Source organism: Acanthopagrus latus, chromosome 24 (genome assembly GCF_904848185.1).
Source record: "Acanthopagrus latus isolate v.2019 chromosome 24, fAcaLat1.1, whole genome shotgun sequence".
NCBI lineage: Eukaryota > Metazoa > Chordata > Actinopteri > Spariformes > Sparidae > Acanthopagrus > Acanthopagrus latus.
In genome coordinates, this window is record NC_051062.1 from 9,060,961 (window position 1) to 9,082,620 (window position 21,660).

Genomic DNA, 21,660 nt, shown 5'->3' on the forward strand with positions numbered 1-21,660 from the left:
CAAGGGGGCACTTTAGGGGGTTGTGAACATGGGGTACCAGGTGAAGTCCTGTTTGTTCCCCAGTTTACCCTTTACCACGGCAGCTTTACATTCAAATGATCCTCGATCAGACCAACAAGAAAACATTTGTGGTGGTTATTCAGCATCAGCCAGTCGTGTTTTCTCATTTACCTCCTGAGGGAACAAGCTTTGTTTATCCACCAGTTGGTTCATGGCCTCAGATGTGCAGACAGTTTGAAGCTTGGTCTGCCTTGTTATCTTGGCTAAACTCGAATTAAAACATACATTACAGTGTCTCACTAAACAGCCAGCTAACGCAGATGTTTAGTAAGTCTTTTACAGTCTGCTGTTGCCAAGAGACCGCACGGTAGACCAGAAAATGCACATTATTTACTTCATTATGTCTGTAAACATGCTTGTCGAGCAGCTGAATCCCTGTTTGCCCTGTAGTGCCCCGATGAATGCCGAGAGACTGTTTACTACTCATCAGCAGATAGCAGAAGTTTCGGAGGTGGGGTGTGTTAGCACAGTAGTAAGCACAGTCTTACAACTTCTGCCTGAGCACTGCAGGAGGCACAAACGTCGGTCTTTGCTGTTGGTTAGTTGGTAAGACCAAGGAATTCCACTGAGATTAACACGAGACCCGCCTGTGATCACTCACCACAAATTGTCCTGCACGCTTTGAGCCATGAGCCTTATTTTTTAATTTAGATAGTTCAGGGGATTGCTATGATTAATGTAGGGGTTCTGCAACCTTGCCAGGCCTGGCAGAAGCACCAGCTTTACAAATTATTTTGCCAAGCCAAGCATTGTTCAGACCCACAGAACTCCTCTTTAACTTCAGGGGGTAAACCAGAGTGTAAGCTTTATGTAGTGAATGCATACTCAGTGCTGTACAATGAGGGGAAATTCTAATACTGTTTAAAAAGTGTACTGTAACATTTGAAAGACGAAATAACAAAATAAAGTTCTTGCTGCTACAGCTATGACCAGGAGCTTGTAGCGGCTAATGTTAGCGAGTTTTAAAAAGTTTTGGTACATATTGCTGTATCACTGAAGCCCTTTTTACTCAGAGATCACACACTACCACTGCATTACTTTTATACAGAATGACCAGGCGGAATAAAGGCACAACAGTCCAGTCTTTAGTTGGCTGTGTGAAAAAGGTTTGACAATACTGAGACAGTTGACTAACTCTGACTCTGTTTTTGCTGTTTCACTACATATTAGCATTTACACAGGTGATCCATTTGGTGGCACAATTTTGTGAACTAAGAGGTAGCAAGCATCGCGAGCGTGTTAGCTGATGGCTCAGCAGCTACACTCATTAGCTACCTTGCTCTGTGAGACGTTACGGCTTAGCTCTCTGCCTCACATTCCTAACTCATTGGTCAGAATAAGCCCACAGTGTGATTGATCGAGCTCACTTCCTGCTTCTTCTTTAGCTGGACTCCACCGGCCCTGGTAATCAGCAACTAGCAGTATGGCATGCTTGAGTTAACACTTAATGACCGAGTGAGAGAGATATGGATGTAACTGGCACGACATGCTTGGCCGCTCTCGAGAGTGTTTACGTAGCTCTTGGTTTGATGTGGAATTAACTGCAAGTGAGACTTAACTTAGAGATGGAGGGAGGAGGAAAGAGGGAGGGAGGGAAAGAGAAGTGACAGATTCTCCTCTCCACATGCAGAGATAAAGATGGAGCTGACCTGATGGCCGAGACCCTGTGAGTGCCAGCTGACCACACACACACACACACACACACACACACACACACACACACACACACACACCTGTCTACACACACATCACCATCCGTCACTGTATGAAGCATGCACACACAATATAAAACTTACAATACACACAACATACGCTATGTGGCCAAAAATATGTGGACATCCAGACATTACACTCATATGTGATATATGGACACATCATTTCCAAACCATTAGCATTCATATGATCCTAGAACAATATCCACTGTTCTTCATTCACTCTGTCTTACATTCTTACACATAGCACCTTCGCAGAGACAATAAACCTGATGATGTCACAGTGATGTCATCTGGGTTGGTCTCATTTTTAAATTGGAGACGACAGATTTATAACAAATAATCTGTGTTAAAACTAGTATTTTAATATGAGATGTGGCTTGTAGTTTAAGAAAATGCTTGTGTTTACTTAGCCAGGAGCATGTTATAAAATACCTACTTGAGATGAATTATGGGAAATGTAGTATTTTAGAGTTTGACACATACTTTGGACTAAGTGTTGGGATATCTCGGCCTCTGCCGCTTCCATTTTGACCATTCTTTTTTTAAATCAGTGTCTTGTGTTCCCTCTGCATTTATAGAGGTACAAAACTAAATCACAGGATTATCCCTTTAAGTAGTGAATGCTTCCTCTTCCACTGTCGTTCAGCCACAAATCTCACAATCTGTGTTTCATTTCATCCCAGAGGTATTGGATAGGGTTGAGATCATGGCTTCAGAGACAGGCCACACCAAACTGGGAACATCAGGAGTTTCCACAAAGTTTGTAGCATGACGTCACTGCATGCTTCACTGGAACTAAGGGGCCCAAACTATGACAGAAAGTCCCCAGACCGAAATGATGCAGTGTTTGTAGGGGTGTCAGCATACTTTTGGTGATTTAGTGTCCATGTACACACTGCAGCAGCCAGTGTGCAAACATACAATACACCCACTATAGCCTACACACACTTAACAACACACAAACACACCGTGTCTCATGAATACAAATACACACTCACACATTCAGGCCACAGCGCGACAACAACATATGGCCGACCAACTGCTTCTCGTGCATGATCACTTGTCCGCCCGTGCACCTCAAACCTGCAGCATCCACCTCGCAGTCCTGCGTGAGTGTGTGTTTGATTTAGCCTCACTGCAAGCAGAGCCCCCCCACAAACGCACACACACACACGGGTGGAGTCCTCAGTTCTGAATCCATAACCACCTACACAAACATCGTCGGCTGCAGAAGTGACGTCCAGCGGCTTCAAAATCAGTAATCAGGAATTGTTTGAAGTGTTGAATCAATCCCTCTGCGTCCTCTGCCTCCCTCTCTCTTTCTCTCTCTCTCTCTCTCTCTCTCCTATTGTCTCTCGATCTAAATACACACACACCTACACACACTCAGGTATAAAGACACACTGTTGTGGTGGGATAAAATAACAGTTGAGACTTGCCTGATAAATTACAGGCTGTTCGTCTCTCTTTGCTGGTGCAACATAGCCTACATTTCTCAAGCCTTGAACACTTGATTCCCAAAGCAAAGAGACCCCCTCCCTCCTCCTCCTTCTTCCTCCTCCTCCTCCTCCTCCTCCCCTCTCTCTCTCTCTCTTCCTGTCTCTACTCTCTCCTCTCCTGTGTGAGCACCCCCTTTTTTCTCTCTCCTCCTCCACCTACTTTGCCTTTTTGTCTCTTCCTCTTTTCCCCTCTTTGCTCCTTTCCCTCCCTCTTCTGTCTTTTTCTCTCTCATGGCCTTGAATGTGGGAATCTGAGTCTTGAAAAGCAAGAGTCTCTCTCTCTCTCTCTCTCTCTCTCTCTCTCTCTCTCTCTCTCTCTCTCTCCCTCCCTCCCTCTCGCTCTCTCTCTCTCTCTCTCTCTGTCAGGGAGGTGAAAAACCTCCTCGGATGGTGTTGAGGCTCCTTTGCTTTCAGAAACAGCGGGATGGGGGGAAGGGAGGCAGAGGCAGGGAGCCTGAGCTCCGCCTCGTCTTGCTGAGCTGTGTCAAGATTCACAGGCGCAGACAACAGCAGGCCGGAAATTCGTTGGTCATAGATTTCAAAATAAAGGTGTCAGCTGTTAACCATTAATTGCCAGGGTGGACAAACAAGTAGGAGTTTGGATCCCCTGCCACTTTGGCTTGATTGTTAGACGTAACATATGTTGGGATGTTAGTTCGACATAAGTAAAACTAAATATCAACAGACTAAGAAATAAGAGTTTGTTATGCTATGATGTTGCATTTTGTATTTTAAAAATATCTACTGAAGTTAGCATGCTTACCAGCTAGCCTCAGCCAGCCCTGGTCTAAAAGCTCTTGCATTTGACAGGTGACTGATTGTTACGTATTGCACCTTTAGATAAATTTGGTAATAATCAACATGCCACATGGTACTTCATCTGTTGGACATTGGGGTAGTTGCTTCACCTTGTTAATGGGGTGTGAGGCCAGTTTTCCTAGTGGCCAAACCGTGTAACTACATCATCAGGTGATGACCTGTGGTCTAAAAAGACTTTTTTCCCATAAGCTAGCATTGTGAAAAAAGGGGCTGTGAAATGGAGCATCGCAACCCGCCAAAATGACTGTCCAATAGAAGCCGCACAATAAAATTATTTTAACCTCAGTAAAGTAAGTCGGACGCTAAACAGGAAGGCGTTTTTTGACTTATGTACAACTGAGTAGCTGTCATTGGAATGAACAGGGCTCCGCCTCGAGGGCTGTGTCCACTAGCAAAAAGTCCATGTGCTGCATGGCTAAATGCACCCTGCAAGTTAGCATTCGTTAGCTAAACATGAACAGGAAAGTAGTGTGAATAGAAATTAAGCCATATGCAGTTTTTTTTTCCATCTCCCGAGAGCCGCGTCTTCTTCTTCTTCTTCTTCTTCTTCTTCTTCTTCTTCTTCTGTTTGTTTTATGGTGCATTGCAACTAGCATTCAGGTGCATTACTGCCACTCCTTCAAAAATAAATAAATAAATAAATAAATAAAGTCATTTTAAACGAAAACAAAGTAGAATAGATATTTTAAATCGTTTTTCCCTATTTGTGAAAAAAAAAAGTTGAAATTCTGTCATTGCAGCTTTTATTTTGAAGCGGTGAACGGAAGTGCTCTGTGCCGTTGCCGGGCGGGATTGACCCTCGTGCCTCTCGCTGCTGGCCAGTCAGCCTCTGCAACCCACCGCTGCCGTGTGCAGAGGGACACACACCGACACACACACGTAGGCTACACACGGTAATCTCGGACGCCTCTCTCCGGTGGTAGAGGACGCTGGTCGGACCGCGGAGGGGGCTTGGGACATCGCCTCGGTTCTGCCCCGGGAATCGGTTCTCTCTCTCTGTTTTTTATTTTTCCTTGCCGGACGCGCAGCGCTCTGATCGGCCGGCGATGCGGGAGCAGCTTCGGAAGTGAGTGTCTGGGAGGGGGGTGGGAGGGTTGCTGCTGCTGGTGGTGGTGGTGGTGGGGAGCGTTTTATGGTGGTGATAAATAATGGTGATGGTAATTGTGCTGGTCGTAATGCAGTAAACCTGTTCACACGGACAAACACACCGGCTCCACGGCACAGAGGCAGGCGGAGAGGCGGCGAGCAGGGGGCAGAGATGTGCCTCCTGCTCCGGAGGAAAACATTTCACCTGTAGACCAGAATATGCGCATAAATCAGCATGCGGATGTGCACAAAGATGCTTTTAATCTACATCTGGGGGCGCAGATATACATCCAACCTTGCCTGGTGGCTGTTAATCTGCAAGTGCATCGAGTGAATGTCACCTAGCATGTTCACATGAGCCAGCTTTCACGCATACAGCAAAAAAATAAATCACATGTCTAAATGCCATATTTTAATGCGTTTAAGATGAGAGGATGCAGTGCATGAAAGGGAGAACGGGACGCCAGGAGAACATGTCTTGGTAGCATTAGACCATCCAGCGCTGCGCCCCCGTCGCAGCGGCTGCTGGTCGCGGCTGTCGCCGGGGAAGCAGGCGAGGTGCGCGGCCAGAGAGCCTCTCCCCTCCCCGCTCTCCTCTCCGGACACATTCCTCCCAATTCAAGCCCGTTTTCTCTCCCCCCCCTCTCTCTCACTGTCTCACCGGCTGCTCGCTGCCATGTTGGGGAGCATATAAAGGAGGGCATTGAAACGCTTAAAGCAAACACACTGCAAAGCGGGGCTCGGTGCGCGTGTGTTTGAATCCGGCCCGGCGGGGATTGGTGTTAATTTATGCGAGAGAAGAGGCTCCCAGAGCGCCGGAGCAGCGATGGATCCCTGGGTTGCATTCCTTCACAGCCACAAACACAAACCACAATCACCTCCGTGCCAAGCGAAGCAGCCCATGCCTGGATGGGTGTGTGTGTGTGTGTGTGTGTGTGTGTGTGTGTGTGTGTGTGTGTGTGTGTGTGCGCGCACGTGTGCGCGCGTAAGTGTTAGTGTGTGTTGTGTGTGTTGAGGTGTGCACGGTGATTCTGATGTGCTGCGTTGGGTCTATTTTCGGGGCTGGGAAAATAACAGCCAGGCCTCAAAAAAACGCAAACAGCCAGGAGGAGGGGGGGTGTGAGGGGGGATTTGGGTTCATGCGTTGTTCTGGTTCTGGTCACTTCACCATGAGCAGCCTCGTCCTGCTCTGGTAACATGGACCTCTGTGCGTCATGTGAGTGTGTGAGGAGTTGGGTGAAATGAGAGCTCAGAGGATGCAGAGCGGCTCGCTGGTGCAGATTTTTGGCACTGATGTGAATGCAGGTGTGTGTGTGTGTGTGTGCTGATTAAATACAGCTGATGGATAAAAAGCCTCTACACACACACACACACATTCAACTCCGGTCGCTGACATGCTCAGGCATGACTGTTATGTGCTGTCTTTGTGTTCATGCAGATTGTTATCACACCAGGAGCTCTATTTCTGCCTAATCTGTCGCTTTTTAAAGGGGCACTGCGTAATTTTGGGGAAGAAATTCTCGTCTTCCACATAAACTTAATAACCAATCTCTTCGTTTTTATAACAGGGGAAAAATGGATAAACAAACTGATCTTAAAGGAGCGCTATGTGGGTTTAAACAAGAAATTCAAACTCAGATTTTTGATTAGAAAGGTCATACAGACTCAGGAATGTTTATTTGTTTCCATAGCTGAACAAACAACCTGTTCTCGGAGCAAGATGGGGTGCAGAACAGTGTTCGGTGGCACTAACTGCCACATATAAACAAAGGAAAACGGCACAGAATTGTCTTTGTCCATCATGAAAACAAAGAGAGTATGTTTATTTAGTTATCAGCGAAGATCTTTCTCTTCATCTCTTCTGATGACACAGCGTAATTTCGCTGCTGCTTCACTTTGTTTACATTTGGCGGACCCTGCCACCTTCCTAGCTGCACAGTGTTTTCCTCTGAGAACAGCTTGTTTACTGAGTCATGTAAAACATAAATCTCCCTGAGTTTGTACTGTTACCTCATTGATATTGCAAATATTATGATCAGAACTACGTGATGCACCTTTAAGGGGTGATTTTCTGCATACAGAGACGGTGATGGAAGGCCTTTTTTTCTTTCTCTGCAGGCGTCATGTTTGAATAATAACTTATACTCGCCTCGGGAGGACGTGGCGATATTTCTGTATCAGCATCTGAGTAATGACTCCGGCACCGATGGTCTCCATATCGGGCTGTTCCTGGAGAAAGGACACTTGAGCAGCAGCTGTCAGGAAAAAAAGTTTTAATTTGATATCTAATAACCATCTTCCGTCGTCCTCCGAGGGACGATGAGCCCACTGAAATCCTGCAGCTCAAAGCCCAGGATGTAAAATATGAATGTCCACCGCTACCCACTGCAAAACAAGACAGAGAGCTGCCTCTGTTTTGTCTTCTTCCAGACGTGCGAGCGAGGCACATCTGCCGCCGCTGCAGGAAAAAGTTCATGCTGTAGTTCACCTGTACACATGCAAGATCGGAGCTGTGACAATTATGCAGATGACAGATTTTTGTGGCTTTTAAAAAGGGGTTTACAAGTCCCGAGTGTTTGTATAATCACCAACATTTGACAGTAGTTTCAACCTCCTGAAGCCAAAAGCATCGACAGATTTTTTTCCCGCCCTCCTTTCATACAATTTCACATTGATTATCACAGTGAAGAGAGAGGCTGCGGAAACAAAACACTCGGCAAAGGTCACAAAGTAAAATGTGTTGTAGTGAGTTTCGTTCCGTTTGGGCTCAGTGAACTCTTCTGTTGGGTCGGTGTGAGGACCGTATGTTGTTCACATGACATTAGGTTTATGGTGGGCAGGCTCACCCTTCCTGCAGCTGATGTGACAAACCCGTCTTTATTTCCCACCGGTGCTCCTTGTGCTAATGCAGCGCTCGTGGTTGTGATTGTTCAGCTGCAAAACATATTTGACGTAGGGTTGAAACTACCAATTGTGTTCAGTGTTAATCCTGCTGTGTAAAATCAAGGAGAAAATACACGTATTCACCGGTGCTGCCATGCTCAATAGACCCAGTGAAGGTGCCCTCTGTGATGCCCTTTCTGCTCGCTGGTGCTCTTTTTATTTATTTGCCCCTGCCCTCAGACATCCTGAGTCTGCCACTGCTCTTACCATTTACCAAAGCTTGAGGTGCCTTTCCAACAGTCCAATGCCTAGTAATGCTGAGTTTAGATCAATAAGCTCCTCCAGACTTGTTTTATAACTTTACTTATTAATAATTGTGTCTGATCTGCTTCTTGCACCAAAAAGTCCAATTATCTCGGGTAAACAGGGCTTCAGACTTTTTTAGGGCGCATCGGCACATAATTTAGCTGCACCCAGTCATACATTTGAATCCAATACATTATCTGAATGATTGAAAACAGGAATAAAGGTGCAAGAACACACATTTCCTCATTTAGATCATAGAAATTGCAATAGCCTGTTGTAACGTAGCTATTAGATGTGATGCTGAAGTTGCTGAGAGTCTGGAAATCTTCATTTTAGGTACCTTGAAAGTGCTTGAGTCCTGTTCATTTACAACACAAAATTTACCCCAAATTCTGTGGTGTCAGTTTCATGCACATGAAGATTTTTCAGCTTTTTCACTGTTTCATGAGTTCAGTTTTGCGCTGTCGGCTAAACAAGCAATTTGTAGACTTCGCATGGTATTGTGATTGTTGTTTTTCGCTGTTTTAAGACGCTAAAGAGACCAAAGTAATGACCTGCATTACTGCCATAAACACACACATCATAGCTTATTTGTCTAAATTCCAACATGCTGCCAAAAGTACATACTGTAGCACCAAACGTGGATTCATCCACCACTGAAAACAAATGTGCTACTTCCTCTTAATACCGCAACCTCTGTAAAAAGAAAAAAAAAAAACTACATTGACCAGCTATTTGAGTTAAAATTGAGCTTTTTTTAAAAGAACAAAACGAAACCTATTAGTGATCATGTTTCTAAAATGGTAGCTCTAATCGTTATGATAAAATATCACAAGGAAAATAATTAACGCAGTCTCTCGTAGCTCTGTGGGATCCCTCGGCACTTGTCGTCTCTCCCTCACAAACAGCTTCCCCTCATATCCAGCTGATGAATACGCCTTTCATGCTTTTTAACACACTTTTTTTTTTTTTTTTTTTTTTGCTGCTCTTGTTCACATTTATATCCCTGAAGGCCATTGTCTGAGTTCATTCAGATGCCTGGTGTGCAGGAAACATTCCGTCGGGGGAGTCACTCTTGGTGATAGGCGGAGGAAGACGTAGCCGTAGCCCATAAACCACCTTTAATCATTCATCCAAGAGCCATAATTGACTGCAGCGAGAAGTGACACTGGTGTCTCTGTGCGGATCCATTATTTAAAACGCCTATCTGTCACTGCCTCAATAAGCCATTCAGCTGCCTGTTAACTGCAATATGTACCATTGTGTGTTCGAGGGTGTGGGTGTGCGTGTCATTGTGCGGCGCCACGTGTGTGTGCGTTATCGCTGTCAAAAAGTGACACCAGCTCTATCCCACTTTTAGTTACACTGTGTGGAGGAACGTCTTGTATTTCTGGGAGGGGGAAAAAAAACATCATCTGATCAGATTCAGACTTTTTCGGGGTAATCCAGTGGGGATTGTCTGTACATTGTGAACAGGAACAACTATCAGCCGAAGCAGTAAGGCTTTCTGTAATGCATTTTTTCCCCTAAATGTAAACAAATAGACTATAGGCTAAAAGCACAAAGGTGTCAACAAGGTTCCTCCTCAATACCTCACCTGTAGTGCACGATGACGCTCCCTGGAGACTTTTTGTGATTTGTTTACAAACAAAACGCATCCAAAGCCTCTATTTTTCTGCTCTATATATGGCAGTGCTGGTCTGTCTAGACTGAAATGTGTCATCAGCCACAGAGGATGGATCCTACTGGGTTTGTATGTCTGACTTTCCCACTTGTGGCACCATCAGGTTTACATTTTTACTTTTAAGTGAAACACATCGACCACTGTTGGATGGATCGTCATGACATTTGGGTTATTCGTCCATGTTCCCCTCGGGATGAATGTGAATAACTTTGGTGATCTTTGAACCTCGAGTCAATATTTGTATTTGTTCTGTCTTGTCTGGTCTGTATAGAGTAGAATTGAATGTAGTAGAGTAGAATTCTGAGGCTTTTGGTCGGTTGGTCTGATTTCGGATTGTGATCAATCTTGAAGGTGTTTGCAATCTACTTTTGAAGGCGAGTTGTAGAGACTCTAGTATACACACTCACTTATGTTTTCAAACTTCACATGACCTCATTGACCTGGCTGTCTGATTGGATGCATTACGGCACGCAGCTCTTCCTCGGGTGGCATATTTTAAACAATGCAACGTGGATTATAGCTGGCAGCATAGTGGATGAGGAGCTCGCACCAGAGCAAGAATAATCTTTTGATGCAATAATGTGTTTGAGCGGTGCAATTTGAGGAATTCATGGGCCGTTTCAAGTCTGGCAGGGCATTTCAAAATTGAGAAAAAGGATTTCGATTGAGAACGTGGATCGAGGTTGTGAATAAATAGATTGTGACATTATTGTCAAACGCGAGACAGCATTTCTGCCTCTCCAGTTTTTTTTGTGTTTTCTATCTTTTTTTTCTCGTTGTTTCATCGCAATAAGATTAGACCTCTATTGTCTCTGCTGGTTTCTGTCCCGCTTTGTGTGTGGAAATCGTAGGTGGTGGGGGTGTGAGCGTCGAACGCCCTCGTCAGCTTCAATCAGATCGCCCTCGAGCAAGGCAGCGAATCCCTCACTGCTGCGCCCGAGCCGCTCGCTGTGCAGTATTTTATCTTTTGACAGCCTTCGATGCATTATCAACAGTTTGGCTTGTCCTGGGGCCATGATGCATTTTCTAGGGAGACGGTGTCAGCTTTCAAAGAACACCAAAAAAAAAGAGTTAAAACTAAAGATGCTTGATTCCCGCAGGCCGCTATTGATATATGATTGTTCTGTTGTGTTATTTCTTTCTTTTATCCCGACGGGACATCTGGTGGGAAGTAATAGGACTGCAGCTCTGGATTCTGTTGACATATTGGAACAATGTGTGTTTGTCAGGGGTTTTCGGTGTGTGTTTGTGTGCTAATGTTAGAAAACAGATGCAGCATCCTCCTCTTCCAAAACAAATAGCCTGTTTTCTATAGGAGGCTGAAGCCGCAGTGGGCGGTGGAGACAGATAAGGTGTTGCGGACAGGTGGGCGGTGTGGCAGGAGATGGAGGTTGAGGGTGAGAGTTGATGCAATAGTGAAACATAATGCAACACTTTATCGATCCCTTCAGGGGAGTTTCTCTGTTGGCTAGCCACAGGACCTGGGAGTGTTCAGTGTCCTCCCTGCTCAAGGACACATGAGCAGGGAGGGGCGGGAACTCAGCTTGTCGGGCGTTTAGAGAAGAATCACATAAAAAGGTGTAATGTTGCCGTAAAAAAAACCCTTTGGAGTGTCACTAATGAAAGAAGACAAGAAAGTTCAGCTTGCATCTCTTTCAACGTCAACTTAGGATTTCTCCAGTTCAGGTCTGCGGTCACTGACTGAGGCTCCGTTTAGATACAGCTCATGATAATTAATCAGAAGAGAAAGATCTTCACGGACTGATTTTTTTAATGCCTAAACCAACTAAATAAACAAACTTTGTTTCCATGACTGAACAAACATTCTGACCTTAAAGGACGACACAATTTCATACTGTTTTACTTTGTTTACATGTGGCGGACCCTGCTACTTCTCAAGCCTCAAGCTTATTTTTCTCTCCTCTTGTAAATATTAAACCTCTTAGTTTGAGTATCTTCTCTGAAGCTGCACAGTGCCCCTTTTTAATAAAACAGCCTCTTCTTTTACGCGAAGATGTATTATTCTGCGACTCGTCGATTGGTTGTTGACCTCCCTGGGTGGTGAATCGGGAACTGGGATCATCTCAGTTTTATGAGGAATAGCTCCTCATTACTGCGGTTCGCAACTGTGCGGCTGATGTAAACAGCTGCAAGTTTACCTGTCTTGCTCAAGGACGCCGGGGAGCTGAAGTGCAGCGCGTCTTAGTCAGAAGCTCCACATCTCGGAGCCTCTGCAGCGCTCGGGATGAAAGCAGCTGCGCGTTTGATGCCGCACGCTTATTAGAGGCATTTGTCCGAGTGGCTCGGAGCTGTGTGCCGATGACGAGCTGAGTGACTGAGCTACTGTTTGCACAGACTCTAAGCTTAGAGGATTTTTAAGTAGCTCTTCACCATGGGACCCCTCTACCTCATTATCTGGAGTGGGAATGTGGGAGAGAGGCAGGAGAGAAAAACAAGGGCAAAAAAAAAAAAAAAGGAAAAGCAGCGCAGCATATGGATTATTATTTGTCTGCCTTTCAGGCAAAGGTTAACTGCAGGTGCGCTTGTGTGTGACCAACTCGACGTGTGCTTTTAACAAGCCTGGGCAGGGTTGTGTTTGTGCAGCGACGGGCCTCGGGCCAGAATTATAAACCAGAAAACAATCCGTGAAGGAACACTGAGCAGCAGAACCGTATTTTAAAATTAACTTTATTTTGTTTCGTGCTCCACAAAGTTACTGTCTGTTCCACGACACCCGCTGTGTTTCAGCAGTCGCCAACCACTCACATGTTTGTTAGCCGTGATCACACACACACACACCTGTACTCAATGTGTGTTTGGTTTCCCTCTTACACATCAGAGAATCCTCATCTTGAAGTTTCCTCTCCAGCTCCACTTCCTGTCCCTTTCTCTCCCTTCGTACTGGGCGAAAAAATGGCTCCAATATTTCATTCTAACTGGCGCTGAATAGCCATTTAACTGTCCTATATTTAACTTAATGACGAAAAGCGCCACATACGCCATGATTGACACATGCTGTTAAATAAGAAAGCCACTCTCACTTCCAGGACTGCGGCGAGCCAAAACGCCTTATTAGTTAGCCATCTGACATGTAAAGCGGAAGCCACTAGAAAGCATTTCTCGGAGGGTTCCATTGTTCTTCGTCTCCCGCGAAGGACTTTTTTCAAATATTTGATGTGCTCGGAACAAAAAAAGTTTAATTGCCTCGCTGGTAAGACATGTGGCTTCCATTAGCTTTATGTAAACAGGCAGCTGGCACATTACCATCACACTTACAGCGGCGTCTATCCGACAGAACTTTGGCTCGAATGGATGCACTTTGTTATTAATGCGGCTGGAAGCGAGCTGTCCGGATTTTCTTATCACGTTAGCACAATAATTATCACAACGGCCGCTAAGTGGAACTAATAGCCAGTGAAATCAGCTCTTCGCCTTACAGTGGCATAATTAGTTTTCGCTGCCATTTAGTATAAGTGTAATGTTTTCCGGATGCCGTTTCCAATTCGGAGCGGGGTGTTTTTTAAAAATGCCACGGGAAATGCAAAACGAGAGCTCAGATCATGACACTCGGCCGGGATTAAACGAGAAGCGTCCGGGGGGGAGGGAGGGTGTATATGGGGAGAGCTGGCAGCCATGCGACCACAGCAGCACTGACACCATATTTAAGGTGATAAAGCCACAAATGTGCAGCGGCGATCTGTCACCGCTTTATTGAAACAGCATCTGTACATACACTGAATCTATGATGAAGGCACAATAACAGAACATAAGGTCAGCTGCTGGTTTTTAAGATGCCAGAATGGAAAATTACATGATGGATGATGTAGCTACATGTATGGAGGCAGAGAGAGGCCAAAAGGATACGAACGTTATAAACAACTTTTAATATCTAATTCTGATAGTTAAGTTGAAATGACGAGAATGTTTTCAAAGCTTGGACCGTTTCCAGATTCCAGTGGTTTTTTAATAGTTGCCTCTGCACTGGCTATAGTCGTGGTCAGAGGCATTATCTTTTCAGGTTGTCCGTGGCTGTGAAGGCTATGTCTTAGAGAAGCATCCAGGGAACGTGGATAAAATAGGATAAAAGGATGAAGTGATGAGATTTTATACTCAAAGTTCAGCGTCACTGTGACATCAGAATATTCTGCCACAAGTCTTCTGACCATTATTCAAAGCCATAGCTCAGGAACAGCAACCTGACTGGTGCTCAGAGGCGTACAACTGTGAGGAAGTACTCCTGTTTTTTAAGAAGGCTGTTCATGAATTCATAATTTGCTGTTTGACACTTATGAAACCTGAAAAATGCCCATCACGCTTTCTTTAAGCTCAAGTTTTCTAGAAATGCATCATCGGCACTCGTGCTTGACGCTTCACAGCTTCTATCATCGCCAAGACCCTTGGATGTCATCGATTGTCTTTGTTGTCATTTTCAATACGCTGTTGTGTGTGTGTGTGTGTGTGTGTGTTTGTGTGTAACCATGGCAGTCCTCATATTATCACAATCCTATCTGCCATTTATCTGATGGAGACAGAAAAGCTGTAACGCCTGTGTTTCATTTACAGCTCAAACCCGGCCACTGGCTGTGCTATTAGAAACCTGTGCTCCAAAGGGGCCATTTCTGCATTGATAATAGAGTGTGGCATCTTTGTTGCGTCATATGGCGTCAAAGGTGGGATGCAACATTGAATGGGCCAAACTCTAGTTAGAGGACATTCATTGTTTTAGTTTTTGGGGGTATGTTTCATATTTCTAAATGAATGTGCAGTACATCTGGGGCTGGGTTATATTCCATCATGGTAAAACTGCATAGAGAGGCGGGGGGGTTTATTATGTGCCAAGCTGCTCATTTGTGCCTCAGGGTTCCCGTAGAGGTCCATCAAGCCTCACTCGGATAAAGACAATTTATTTTCGTCCATTTCTCGGGGGCGTCAACGTCTTGAATTCTTTAAGCCGGTCTCATTTACTCTGACAACCTCTGTCTTCTGTTTGTCCTTTTAAAAAAAGTCAGTGTTGTCAGAAGTGCTTAATTTCAGCGAGTGTGACGGGTCGCGAGAAAGTCAGCGCGGTTAATTAGCTCCGACCCACGAGAAGACAAGACACACAATGCAGGACTGACACAGAGTGTGTAGGACAGGATCCAGCAGCGGCGCCAATAATAGCAAAGGGTTCAGGACCTCGAACGGGACGCGTGAATTCTTCCAAAATATCACCGTCACCACCGTCATTATTCTCGCGCGTTAGAATAACACACCCTCGGTGCAGTTGAGAAGGCGTGAACCGCACAGTGCGTCTCTCTCCGAATATGCAGCCATCCCCGAGTCTCCTGTGAGCGGCGGGCAGCAGTCACGAGGAGAGAATGTGTGAGAGGAGAATGACACAGCAACCATCCATCTCTCCTCCTCCTCCCTCCATCGCACCACCCCACCGCTGTTGTGTGGCGAGGACGGATGCTATTTTCTGAGATTATGCGATGGAGGGGAGAGAAAACAGACAAACAACGGGATTAGTGTCATAGTGTGGGATTTTGGGGAGGCTGATCTGATTCATCGGCGACAGAGATTCATTTTGGTGTTACCCGAAAGGACTTTCCATCTGCTTTTGGGTGTTTTTTGTAGAAAAAAAGCACAATCACCAGTAGAAGTACACAGCCATCATGCTGGTTTTGAAAGGCATGTGTGGAATATTTACTTCGGCGTCTTAGAGGGTTTTCTGTCAGCTGTACAAAACCAGTGTTGTGATCTCCTCTATACATAAAGAAATAGACTCTTTGAAATCCAAGACATTTTTCTGAATATGAAACAATAGATTTTTTTTTCAAAAACAAGCTCTCTACATGCATTTGTTTTGCAAATAAACAAGAAGAACAAGATGAATCTCTGAGACAGACAGAACTGCAACAACTGTTGTCTAACACTTAGTCTCTCTTCAGCAACTTCCTGATTTTTTTTTCCGCACATTTTGACTTGGAAGCTGATTAAAACAAAACACATTATCTTTTGCGGCGTCTCACAAAAACTCATCAAAGACGATTCAGATGTTCTCGTGGAAATGGCATCGATTTATCCATTCTACTTTAATTGTGACTCATTTTGCATCAGAGTGGAACCGCACATCTGTCATCTGAATGTCTGTGACTGACAATTTGGGTGTTCAGCTGATGGTTTTTACATGTGGAGGTTAAAATGGCGTTCCCCTTTTTCACATGCCAGCTTTGCTCATGTGTTCGAAAAATAACCTGTATTTGATATGATCTTTTGTACACAACTCCAGAAACTGTTTTGGAGCACCTGTTGGAATCACGGGTATAGGGAAAAAGAAGTCATAGCAAACCAAGAGATCCAGAAAAAGTTTCAGCATCTGACCAGTCTGTCTCTTTTTGTCCCTCTTCAGCCACCAGACCCAGACAACATGCTGGGATCATCCCAAGATGGCCGAGCTCTACCAGTCTCTGGGTAAGATGCTTGTCCATGTCTGAATTTAACGCCACCCGCTGTCTTCTTACAGAACCATGAACTGACACATTGCGACACTGTTAAATGATAAGTTCACCCCGAAATGAAAATCTAGTCACAATGTACTGTGCTGATGGAAAGTTGGGTGGAGTTTGTCCTCCAAACATTTCTGGATCTTCACAGCAAAACAGCATTGTAATGTTCTCCTGAACAGCTGAAGTAGATGGGGGTCTTGTTTAAAACGTTAAAAAATGACATCAAGCGGCTCCATCCTGCTCGTCCGTCACAATTCAAGTGTCTGCAAGGCCCGAGAAACCAAATGTGTTTGAGAAGATGTTATGTACGACCCCAAGTACGTCTTTTCAAATCAATTTGGGATCTTGGAGCTCGCAGAGACTTGGATTATGTCTAGCAAGCTGTATGGAGCTGTTCTTGATTAATTCCGGCCATTTTTTCATGTTCCTCATCCCCGTCTACTTCTTCTTAAAATGACTATGAGGCTGTTTGCTTTGGTGTGTCCACAGCTAACTCTTCTTCTTCTTCTGCTTCTCTAGCCGACCTGAACAACGTTCGGTTCTCGGCCTACCGGACAGCCATGAAGCTCAGACGCCTGCAGAAAGCTCTCTGCTGTAAGCTCTCTCCGTCGATATATACACACTTCACATGTACACATCTCTCCTGTATACGTGTCACATAGGGTTTTTTTGTTGAGTACACTCTTCTCTCATCACGAGTGCTCCTCTCATTGTGTTCCAGCCCTCCCACACTCTTCCTTTGTTCTTTCTTCTCCTCCGTCGCCCTCTGCTTTCTTGTAACTCACCTCATTTGCGGCATCGTTCTTCTCCATCGTCTCCTCTTCCTCTTATTCCTTGGCGTATTCTTTTCCCTCCTCTCCTCCTCCTCCTTTTTCTTCTCTCTTCTCTCTTCTCCTTCGACCACCGTTGCCTCCCTGCCCTCACAGTCTGCGTGTTGTCCATATGTGTGTTTACTCATCCCTTCTCGTCTCTCGCCCGGGTGGATCTGGAGAGAGTGAGCCGCCTACGAGCTGTTATGTGTGTGATATGTTTCAAGGCGTATAGCCGGCTGCAGCCGTTATAGCACAGAAGCACTATTTATGTTACGAACATTTGTTTAAAAATAAAAAATGGATAGTGATAAAGCTTCTTGAATGCAGTGCGGCAGAGCTTTTTTTGTTTCCATAACCCTTTGCGCGCATTTTTCCCAACAGGGGATTAAGTTTATTTTTATTTCTTTCTATTTTTACAGTAAAATTTCTCTTACTTCTTTTTACCCCTCAGTCTCAGACAGTTCCTACTCATGTGGATTCCTCTTTCTGTTGCCCTGGATTATTTAGATGGCTTTTAGTTTTCCTTGATATAATCCCACTGTTGTATATGAATTTATGCACAAGATGATATTGAAATCAAAATATAGAAAAACTATATTTTAAACAGAATATGTGATAGAATAAGAGAAAACCAGATCTAAATGAAAGGGCATATGAAAAAGTAATGATAGTAGTACTACAGATATAAAAAATAAAGAGCGTAATGTATAAATAAAACGCCTTTAAAGCTGCAGTCATCAACATTTTCATAAGCACAGGCCCTCAAATAATTATATTGTACATGAAAGGGTTGTAGCTCCAAAGCAGACCAATGTAGTAGCGCTACGTTAGCTGTACACTAGCTAAGAACTATACATACCAACAGTGTGTTTAGGAATGTCCCCTCCATCTATTGAATTGGTACGCAGCCACCTTGAAAAATCATCAGTAAAGCTGTCACTTTTTCTAAATGTTAAACTAATATATAAAGTAAGACATTTCTGTCCATCTGTCAGTCTGTGGTTTGCACATTTTGAGAGTTGTTGATCCAGTCTTCGAATTGCCAAGTTTGGTGGAATTTGGACATACAACACTTTGAATAGTAAGACCGCTCGCCACCAAGGCTGCAAAACCGATACTGAGGCCAAGCTACAGGCACATTTTGAAGCACCACGGCACTAGACAGAAAACCGTCTTTAACGCACTTTTTATCCATCTAACATAGCTTTCTATCTTTCTTTGTTTTGCTTCAAGAGCAACACTGGACAGGTTTTCTCAGGGCAATAGGGCTGCAATGGATCAGATGGATAATACTGTTAAAAAAATATTTTGGAACCCTCAATAATATGATTTTTGAAAGCAACCAACTTGGCAGCTACTACTGTGGATGTGCCTGAAACCAAAACAGATTTAATGTCATTTAATATTAGAGGATGTGAACACCCACAGTCTGTTACAGTAGGACTAACATGAGCACAGGTTATGACTATAGTCGTGTAGATATATTCATTTTTTAGTTTGAATAGAATTTCAAATTAAAAGTGAATGGTGTTACTCATCATTATCTCTTCAGTGCTCCTCCCGTCCTGCTGTTCACCATGTTGTGTGTTCTTGGACGAGGAGAAGGGAAACAGCCGGCGTCACAAAGACGACTCGCAGTTCTGTGAGTCACAAAATTCACAAGAAAGCAAAACTTGTCAGACACAAATCTGAGAGTTACAACTGGCAGCTTCTTATCTGAGTTCCTGCAGAAAGATTCTTTTCTATTTAACAAAGTAAATGTCCAGTTTGTGGACTTTCTGTTCCCTTTGGTTGACATATTGACCCGTTCCTCAGTGTCAACACACCTCTCTCCTCTCTCTTCCTATCCTTTAGTGGACTCGATGAATGATAAAGATGAATAATGTGACACTTTATTGATCCCTCGGGCGAAGTCGCCCTCTCGCCTTCGTCCTTCAGCAGCATCAAGCTCAAGCGCGCTCTGAACACGGGGGGGTTTGAACCCTGTCGGTCCAGTTGAAGGACGCGCCGCTGCTCGGAAACTGACCGCTCCTCTCTCGCCCTTTGTGTGTGCAGTGGACCTGCTGAGCATGCCGATGGCGTGCGAGGTGTTCGACCAGCACGGGCTGAAGCAGAACGAGCAGCTGCTCGACATCTCCCAGCTGGTCACCTGTCTGACCAGCCTGTACCAGCGGCTGGAGCAGAGCCACTCTCACCTGGTCAACGTCCCGCTGTGCGTCGACATGTGCCTCAACTGGCTGCTCAACGTCTACGACACGTACGTGGAGCGTGTTTTACACGTATCGGAGAAGCGGTGAAGGTTGAACATGCTCTGACGTGTTTTTGTTTTGTTGCCCGACAGTGGTCGCACTGGAAAGATCAGGACTCTGTCTTTCAAAACCGGAGTCATCTCACTCTGCAAGGCTCACCTGGAGGATAAGTACAGATGTAAGTAACACACACAGAAGCAGCACTTATGCACCAATATAAGGGCTTTTAGTTGCTCTTAAGGGGAGAAGCTAAAGGTGAAAACATTTTTTCTTCTCTAACGTGATTTCTTTCCGACTGAGAGAAGGAAACATCTAAAAAAGAAAAAAACTGAGGTGTTGGTTTCAGGTCAGATTTCTGTTCTGGATGTTAATTCTAATTACATAGATGGATGTTAGATGTCACATATCACCATAAGCATATTTAAGCAGGTCAGAAGTTTCATATTTCATAGTGATATCGATCAGTGTTTACCCTTTCAACTGTTTAGGTTTCACATGTGCCAAAAAATCTGAACCTTTTCATTGGTTGCACCAGTGCAGCTGACATACGTTTTTTTAACCAACACAAACTACAACGAACAAAGTGCTACTCAGATAGCCAGTATCTCACTAAGACTGGAGAAAACACTGAACACAAAGTTGTAACTGACATCAGCACTTGAGGTTACTGCAGTTTTATCCGCACCTTAATTCCTGTTTACAATCATTTCCATAATGTTTTAAGGGGTTTAATTGAAATGTAAGCTGCTTCGTGCTGGTGCACCTAAATGAAAAGATTAGGCGCACGAGTGCAACCAATGTAAAAAGTTGCTGTTGAGCCCTGCTTACTCATCATTTTTCATCTCAAAATGTATGGGATTTTAGAATACACATCCATAAAGGTTGTTTTTTCATTTATTGTCATTCTCTAAGCCAGAAATCTGCACTTCAGCATCACTTAAATACAGCAAACCTCCCATTTCTGTGCTGTATTCTGTCTTTATTCTATATTCTGAAGGATTTTACTGAGAGGTTTGTTCATACATCATTCAGAGCCTGATTGAAACAACATTTTATTCATAAAATCATGACAAAAAATAATGTTTTATGGCTTTTGGCCATCTCCTGTCTAAAAACCTTTGACTCTGTGTCAGCAAAATGAAACAAGAATTTTGCCCATGGCTTTATGCGATGTTCAGATATCTGTCTTAAAAATGCATGCATATAAGTGCATATTTCATTAGATGTTGCTCTTTTTGCATATTTAAACATAACATTTCTACAAACTTGTGATACAAAACTGTAAGTAAGCAGTTCAGAAAGATAATCATTTCTATGGTCACCTGTAGGGTATTTCTGTTTCTGTTCGGGTGTCTCCACCTGCCGCAGCACAAAGTTCAAAAAGCTGATGTGAAGTTGGACTTAAACCCGCCTATCACGTTCCTCCTCTCGTACCTCTGTAGCAGCTGAGCCAATCATGGCGGAGCATAAAGAGGAACAACTCTCACTGAGATCGTCTTGTTGTCTGAATATATTTCAGAGGCAGATGGTGTGGAGGCTTTAACACTTAATTAGAACAAAATGAATAATAGAAACAATAATAGTTTATTTGCAGAGCCGCATCAATCCCACTTTCCTCTCAGTCACAACTCAGCTGCTTCTCACATAATTAGCGGTAATATAATATCGTAATTGATGAGAAACAGCAGCGTTTTGTGTTGAAAGAAAAAAACTTTAAATACGCTTTGGCTAAACAAAGTTGGAAAAGAAGTGTGCGATTAATGACGCCCATTAATCCAACGTCTCCGCATAAACAGGTAGAGTTATAACCGACCCGTTTCGTGTTTGTGCGTGTGTGTGTTATTTCATAGCAGCCTGATGTTATTTGCATGTGTTTTAATGAAGGAACACACAGCGGACGGCTGTGCATAGTAATTGGCATGGCGCTCTGGCGGCACTTCTCCAATCAGACCGCAGATTCATTAACATACGTGTTGTGGTGCCTTCAGGCGACATCTGCGATTTTTAATGACATGAAGGAGTAACTCTTCATACAGTGGAGAAGCAGTCACATTAATTA

At 44.2% G+C, this 21,660-nt stretch overlaps 1 protein-coding gene across 16 annotated transcripts in view; it reads left to right on the forward strand.

Annotated features, from left to right (window-relative positions):
- dmd (dystrophin) overlaps positions 1-21,660 on the forward strand; it is a 282,422-nt gene that overhangs the window by 235,957 nt on the left and 24,805 nt on the right. For 9 of the 16 annotated variants that reach the window (XM_037091716.1, XM_037091705.1, XM_037091714.1 and 6 more), the window contains 5 exons: positions 1,691-1,726; positions 16,444-16,505; positions 17,060-17,134; positions 19,408-19,609; positions 19,694-19,779. In XM_037091716.1, coding sequence (XP_036947611.1) covers positions 1,691-1,726; positions 16,444-16,505; positions 17,060-17,134; positions 19,408-19,609; positions 19,694-19,779 — 461 coding nt within the window. Of the gene's footprint in view, positions 1-1,690; positions 1,727-4,864; positions 5,160-16,443; positions 16,506-17,059; positions 17,135-19,407; positions 19,610-19,693; positions 19,780-21,660 lie in introns of those variants that run through there. The other 7 variants (XM_037091708.1, XM_037091710.1, XM_037091720.1 and 4 more) reach the window with 2 other exon arrangements.